The following is a 7,936-nucleotide window of genomic DNA, read 5'->3' as shown; positions in this document are numbered from 1 at the left end:
TCACAAACACAAAACAAAACCAATAAATTGCCGTAAGATCAATTATTACAAATAAATCAATTACAGTGCAGACCCACAATATATGATGCCGGGAATAACGGCGAAGGCAACAGGAAGTAGATGCAGCAAACTTGAACACGGTAGCTAGGTAGTGAACGACGACCACTGAAGGAAGGGACATGCAAATCAGCAGCGAGAAGAAGTAGGTGATCAATTCTCATATGCAAGAAGAAGAAAGGATCACGAAGCAGTCGACACAACTCTCAATGGCGAGCAATAGACCACGATAGGCAAGCAACACGGTCGACGGAATATTTTCTCGAATGGCAATGGCAATGACCACAACGGGTGGTCAGGTTTGTGCCAAGGAGGAGGTGAAGAGAGGAAAAGACTTTATTTAGCTTCCCTCATAATGCTCTTATTCTCCCATTGCAAGTTCAAGCTTTATTTTTTATAAACAAAACTTATTACTAGGTGATGGGCTTTTAACATCCCACCATTGGTTCGGCGAACCCAACCTAGATTGGGATGTTAAACAAACAAATCTTGAGCTAGTTTAAATATAATGTAGATCTTAGGCTTGAAGTTAATGTTTTCTTTCATTTAAAGTTTAAGTGAGTTGGATCTCATAAGCTCACCAAAACTATAACATATCTCTAAATTCAAAGAGCACTACTTACAAATCTCTTACCAACTTAGTCTAATGTTTTGTTAGCTTTAGAGTATGATTCTTCTCCAACCTTAAGCTGAAGTTGTTATCATTTTTATGACATGATAACAAAACATATGGGCCTGTGTGTTGCCCCAAGTCCAAGGTGAATCACAAGCTTATGAGTTACACCACTTCTTACAGATTATATGCATATATATATATATATATATATTGATATGATTATTTATATATACTGAATATTGATTATTGGTAATTATCAATAATCAACTTAATTAAATCATAAAAGCATACGATTTAAATGTTTTAGTAATAACTTTTAATATTTAATAATGATTTGATTAAAATTTATTTGATATTAAATTTGATAATCTATTCAAATCAATCCACCATAAAATAGTGTTCAAATTCCATACTCTGAGGTTTAGGCTAATCAAATTTTAAATTTGTAGTTATTTTTGTTTTAATTAAGTAACTATTTTTTAAAGGATTGTTTTTGTTTTTACTTTTATATTTATTAAAATAAAATTTAAAAATTAAAATTATACTAAATTAAATCTGCACCATCTAATTTCAATTTTTAGCATTTCATATTTCATCACAACAAGAAACTAAAAAATTATTTAATGATTTTTATCTTCTTTTATTGAATCCAACGTTATCTCCTGAATAATCAATCTATTCTAGTTAGAAAAATTCCTAAAGCCAATCAAATTTAACAAAGCCAGAAGAAGCTTGAGGTGATTTGAAGTAAACGACAAGACCCACAAAAGGAGCATTAAGGTAAGTAGTAGGCTCAGATTGACCAACATTATATCTTGAGTCTTCAAAAGTGTCATCTTCTGCCGGACCTCCGACCACGGCGCCAACAAGGACGTTAGGGTTCGGTGCATTGGTTTTGAAGTATTGATCTCCGTCACGACACTTAATCTGCTGTGGATGTTGGTCTAATGAAGGCAAGGTTGAACCACGGTGGTGGATCTTCTGTGGAAACTTGTTGCCATATCCCACCATGTATGACATCCCTAATGGGTTGCTTCCTAGAATATAATCAACCTAAAATGAAATCACAGTTCAATTGTATATTCATAAAAACTGTACCAAGTCAAATTCAAAAATCATAAATAGATATTCAAAGATGACCTAATTAATTTAGTTCAGTATAAAAATATCTAATATATACATATAATCTGTGTAAAACCAAATTCATTAGCATATACTCCCCCCCATTCTTATTACAAGGCATTTCTGACTACTTCACCAGAATGAATGAAAGGTGGTCAAATCAGTAATTTTGTCTAAAAATATAATAAACTTTCAATCTTACCCTATTGAAATGAAAATAATTTAAATTTATATTACATTATCTCTTATAGTTAATGAATTTAAATAGGGATAATATTGAAAAAAATGTAATTATTACCCATTAAGTATTTTATTTTAAGGACCAAAAAATATTTCTAGAAGGCACCCTATAATAAGGATTGAAGTAATATCTATTAAAGTTATATCAAGTCATATTCAAAAGATGAAGGTGTCATCCATCTCAAGCTCTCTGCAATGCACAAGAGCCAAGGCCAACTCTAGTATATAATCGCACTAGCACAAAATATGAAGATAATGTCATTATTTTTACCTCAACTATATATGGCGAATTGAATTGAAATGGCAATAAATCTAGTGTTAATATTGTAAATAAATTCAATAATGTGCATCCCAAACTTCGTGTAATATTTAGAGTGAAAATTAATAATTTTTACCTTGTATAGTGATACAAAAATGTACATTTAATGGATATATGTGAAAACTAGTATTTTACACTAGCGTTTGTTAGCCTACAATCATAAATCATTGCATTGAAATTGTAAAATTGCACCCCAAAAATTAAAGGGAAGCGTGCGTGCGATAAATTTAGATAGAAGTATTGCGTCTTGAGGTTTTTTTTATTTCAATAAAACATCTTAAAAATAACTTATAAATAGAATTAGAGGAGTATAATTTTAAATGTTAAAAGTGTTTAATGAAGAAATGAATGGAATATTTTCTTTCCATTTAATTTTCAACTATTTGGATAGTTCAGAATAAAAATATTAAATTTAGACCAAGTCAGATTATTTATGAATAATTTATAGAACATGATTAGTATACAACTCATTTCAAATTGATTTGCGCGATGCACAGGAAAAACATATTTACTGCTAACAAAAAAAATTATATATTTAATTATCATGAAAAGTTGTTGAATGTTTTAAAAGTTATATGGAAATAGTAAAATAAGGAAATAAAATAAGCAATCAATTAAGACAAAAATATTACGAGATTATATCTTTGGCAAAAAGCCAGAAACGATCAAGCAAATATTTTTGCACTAATGAGAAAAGAATAAGGAAAATTTTGCACATTTATGAGGTTATATAGATTTGAATACATGAAATATATAAAAATTATAGAAATTCCTATAATCATATTATTCATAAGTAAAAAACTAGTTTGAAATATATTACCTTTAGAGTAAAAGAGTGATTTGGTTGGAGAATTGGACAATGCAGAGCACACAAAATTGTCTGCATTCGGAATAAAAGGACTGGCACGGGAAGGCTTGGTCATTACCCACTGCCAAATTAAAAACAAAATCTATTTAGAAATTTAATAAACAATTAACTAATTAAAAATAAACAGTCACATCACTAAATAATAATATAATAGTGCTTTTATTCTATTACCATCTAATATGTTGATTGATTTTGTCTATGCAGTAATAAATAGATGGATATAGTCTCAATCAACAAATATTAGAAACTAACTCATGCAAAATATTAGTTACATTTTTCAACTATGGAATTTTTAGATTTGGATTCTATATAATACTCTTTTTATTAATTTCAATCCAATCCTATTAAAAATATCTGGACTATCTATATTGATTTGTCTTTTATCATTGTATTGCATATATGTCACATCGTAGGAACTGATGATTCAAGTCAAATCCAACTTTTTTTTTTTGATAACTCGTGTATTTGAGTCCTCAAATAAGTGTGGAAGTAAAACCTAAATTGTTGGGGCTAGATTTGGATATATAAGCTTTGTTTGTAAGTTCAAATTTATTTAAGTTGGCCCAAATAAACTTGGCTCATTTGAATTACTAGCTCTAGAACCAACTCGATCAATACTATAAACAAATACCTTTGAAACAAGAACATTAATTCCAGCATTCTTGCAGTCGCATCCAAATTCAGTAAAGCCTCCACCAGTCAATAGAACTGAAGCTCCTTTGATGCTCCTAATCACATTTGCGCTTTCCATGCTTCCTATGTTTTCTTTCACAAAGTTCCAATGTTTCCTCATTTTTGTTGCCTTGTACAACCATGCTGCTCCCCAAAGCAACTCATCCTGAATCCAAAATATATAACACAGTATATCAATATATTTTTACAACTAGATTGAACCAATTCCAATTGATGAATTGGCAAATCAAATCCTAGTATGATTTGAAATGTTGTCATCATCAATTCCGTTGGAAACCGGTCAAAAATGGGTGAAACTTGATTTTTTTTTATTTTCAATAATGCATATATGTAAAATTATTAATTATATATTTGGTTCAACAAATGTTCAATCACAATGAAACCAATATGACTTTATTCCCATATAATTATAATTTTAATCTTTAAAAGTAATATTGTTAAAAAAGAGTTGAAGACTAATTTTACCCTTAAACTATAAATTTAGGCACGAGCGGTACTAGGTACTACATTGAAGCCAAGGAGGGCAAATGCACTCCTTGGACTTGGAGAAAATTACAAGAAAGTTATATATATTCTAATATTTTGCATCTTTTGACTCAAATATTTTGCACACTTGGACAAACTTTAAAAATTTGTGTTCAAAATTTTTCTTAATTATTTTAAACTATTAATTTTAAAATGTTGCGCCCCATAGCCTAGGGTCTTACACTGCCACTAAGTTGAGGAATGTTTGAAATCCTAAACTCATTTTTTATACAATAATATTCCCCTTTAACTTTTAAAATTAGTGCAATACATTGCCTTTACCGTTAACAAAATTAATTTTGAATTGTAATTGACCAAAAAATTACAAAAAATGACTTAAAAATTACAAAAAAAATAAGAAAATTGCAAAACAGAATCCAAAAATTACAAACAAAGGCCCTTATTAGAAACTTAATTTTAATTAATTCCATCAATTATTTATTTTGGAAAAAGATTGTATGTATCATCTTATAAACCTTTAAGAGACAAATTAACGTAAAGATAAAATTTAAAGATTGATAAGGCTAGAGTTTTTCAATAAGGACATACCATGTAGCCACTGAAATCACAGTAGAAGGGGCATGCTGCACTACCTATACTGTCGTTGTAAGATCCATGATTGTTATTTGCAAAGTCAAATGCCTGCAACATTGTTGTCAAAACTAACATTTAATGATGGTTTGGATGAAATCAAGTTGAGAAATTCAATTGATCACAAAACTGAAACACAAAGATAGACCAATTTGGATCTCTTAAAATGTGAAGAGATATAGAGAGAGATGGGACCCGTGTTTTCAGAATTTAGATCTATTCTTCTGTATCTCTCTCTCTCTCTCTCAACATTTTTTTGTAAAGTGTACTGTGAGGATTGGGTACCTTGACATTTATACATACATATATATACATGCATGTGCGCAGGCGCAGACACATGCACAATACATCATTTGTAACTATTAAGTGGGAAGAGAGACTGAGAGTGATGGGCCCCACTTGCCCATCATAAGTAATTTGGATTTCCTAAAATTATTTTATCTATGTATTAGCTAAGTTTACTTGTATTTAGATATCCTAACAATCTCCTTCTCAACTTAAATATGAGTCTACAAGCTCTTCATATTGAAGAAGCCACAAATATCAACGTCCTCTACTCCCGTAATCAGGGCTAACCCAATTTTGAGGCTTTGAAATGGCACTGCATTTATCTAGATAACAATGTCCCCCATTTGCTAGTTAGATATTGTCTACTATTCTCTCTCTCTCTCTCTCTCTCTCTCTCTCTCTCTTCTGCCTCTAAGACGTATGTTGCAAACCATCACAATACATATATGTATACTTGTTGGGGATCAAGATAATGTCACAGTCAGTCCAAAGTTTACTTCAAGAAACTTTACAAATTCAGAATATCTGAATAATATCCAACGTATATACAGACATCCATACCCGTATGGCCTGGCTAAGAAGCAGTTTAGAATATTGAGGATCAGAAGCCCTAAACGCCATGGAAGAAGCAGCAAGAGAACCAGCAATTTCTGCAGAAAGCTCTGAACCAGGCTTGTCTGGAGTGAGAACATAAGTGTTTCTGGGAGTGTCCGTGTCTTCTGGTCTCTCCCAACAATCATGGTCACCATAGGGCTCTCCAATTTGAGCCACAACGAGATTATGAATCCGTGTGGCTTGCACGAAGTAGTCACTTCCCCATCTGATTGCTTCCAAAGCATTTTGAAGATCTGATTCCATGGAGTTTCCGAATTCTAAGACTCCCCAACCCAACATCGTCGTTGAGAATGCCATCGGAAAATGAAACTTTACGTTGTCTCCGGCATCATAGTACCCTCCAAACATGTCAAGCTGATCATTGACATAGGAACATGTTATTTAAAAACTGATTATAATTGAATATGTTAGAGAGAGATTATAATTACATGAGCATCGAAGCCATCATTAAGAGCAGAGTCTTTTCGCCAGGTCATACACTGAGAAGGTGGCAACTTGCCTGACCTTTGGCCTTCAAAGAACAAAATACTCTTCGTTAATGCATCTCCATAGTTGTTTGATGAATCTGCTTTCACCATCATAAATGATGTCGTCGTGATCATCATCACTATCGCTATCACAAATATTGATAATAGCTTCGAGGACAAACCCATACTTCAAAACCCTTTAAATCTACAGAAAGTACTGGTTTTATTATTCTAGATCGATCGGCTTCAACAAGAGAAGCAAAGAGTTTGTTTTTCTGATGAACCAAATGCTGATTCATGAATGTCTTAAATTGCTCTTCTTTGTCACCTTCGTTTTTGCAAATTGAATGCTCATATGGAAATTTGTCTGATTATACTTAAAAGAAATTTATTTAGGCAAAATTCCATTGGTGTTTGAGCCATAACTACTCTGGATTTCCGGGCCACAATGATTTTCCTCTGATAAAGAAAGTTAGTTAATGCGTTTGCAAAAAATCATGGACATTAATTAATAATTATTTTTTAAAATTAATTTTAAAGTTTTTATAACTTCTATTCAAACATCCATCCTCCTTATCATTTTTTACAACCATTATTGAGGAACTGGCGCCCTTTTCATTGTTTTTTAGGATAAAAATGTTTTGGTAAGTTGGGTCTCAAAGGCTCACTAGGACTAGGGCATACCTTGCAAGATCAAATAGCAACTTAAGATTATTTACTAACAAAGTCTTTACATTAGCAATGGAATTTACAATCACAACTTCATAGTTCATAGGCTAAATCCTTATTAACCAGATTAACCTTTGTGGTGCACCCTTTTCATTTTGTTTCTTAGGTTATGCAGGTTTTTTTTTTTTTTTTGTGACATGTTCCAATGTGTTTTTAGACAATACTTAACATTAATTTATCAGGTATTTCAATATAAAAAAGTTCTGTGCGCGTAGAATTGGTAGGTAGATCAAAATGTGCTATGTCTTTTGCATATCTATATACTACTATGTTTTTAAATATAAGAAAAAAATCAACTCACATAATTTAATAAAGTTGACTGAGTATAATAATTATGTTTGAAATTAAAAAATTTGGATTAAAGTATCCTTATAATTAATTAAATAAATTTGTATTGTGAAAATAAACATTGCCTTCATGAAGAACAATTTAAGAAATATGTGATAAATATTTCTTGAAATTTATAGTTTTGCTGATAAAAAATGTATATAACAGTTTTTCTTGTAATAAAAAAATGGAAGGAAGGAGTACATTACTACTCCCTCCGTTTCTAACTACATGACTTTTTTTCATAGTGTGTATACAAAAATTCACTATTTAAAAGCTCTCTCTCTCTCTCTCATTATCTATATATGTTCTTGATCTCAAATTAATTCTCGATCCAACCATGTAAATTATACTTATTTTTGTAAGTATAAGAAATTGGGGTTTAGAAATAAACATTTGTGTCATTTGGTCACATAAGTTTACTTTTCTAAACTCATCAAGAGTACTAGAAAAGATTACCCACACCAAAAACATTATTT

The 7,936-nt window shown here is 31.0% G+C and overlaps 1 protein-coding gene across 1 annotated transcript; it reads right to left on the bottom strand.

Annotated features, from left to right (window-relative positions):
* Positions 1–1,369: 1,369 nt before the first annotated feature.
* LOC129316575 (endoglucanase 4-like) lies at positions 1,370–6,587 on the bottom strand. The gene is made up of 6 exons (XM_054960992.1): positions 6,363–6,587; positions 5,881–6,288; positions 4,990–5,082; positions 3,854–4,060; positions 3,157–3,283; positions 1,370–1,710 (listed from the first exon to the last, which is right to left on the bottom strand). The coding sequence occupies exons 1-6, from the start codon at positions 6,585–6,587 to the stop codon at positions 1,370–1,372; spliced, it is 1,401 nt and encodes a 466-aa protein (XP_054816967.1).
* Between the last annotated feature and the right edge of the window lie 1,349 nt (positions 6,588–7,936).

The sequence above is a fragment of the Prosopis cineraria genome, unplaced genomic scaffold (genome assembly GCF_029017545.1).
Source record: "Prosopis cineraria cultivar Desert tree isolate PC_DT_omini unplaced genomic scaffold, ASM2901754v1 PC7, whole genome shotgun sequence".
In the NCBI taxonomy this organism is placed as follows: domain Eukaryota; kingdom Viridiplantae; phylum Streptophyta; class Magnoliopsida; order Fabales; family Fabaceae; genus Prosopis; species Prosopis cineraria.
Note: the sequence above shows the minus strand (reverse complement) of the source record. Positions and strands in the feature narration are given on the sequence as shown.

What these genes read in the sequence shown, in the direction of transcription:
- LOC129316575 (XM_054960992.1), bottom strand. Translation starts at nt 6,587, where the DNA reads ATGGGTTTGTCCTCGAAGCTATTATCAATATTTGTGATAGCGATAGTG. An exon ending in GTGATTTCAGTGGCTACATG is followed by an intron (nt 4,061 to 4,989) that starts GTATGTCCTTAT and finishes TTTTGGATTCAG; the next exon opens with GATGAGTTGCTTTGGGGAGC. An exon ending in AGGTAATATATTTCAAACTA is followed by an intron (nt 1,711 to 3,156) that starts GTTTTTTACTTA and finishes ATTATATTCTAG; the next exon opens with GAAGCAACCCATTAGGGATG.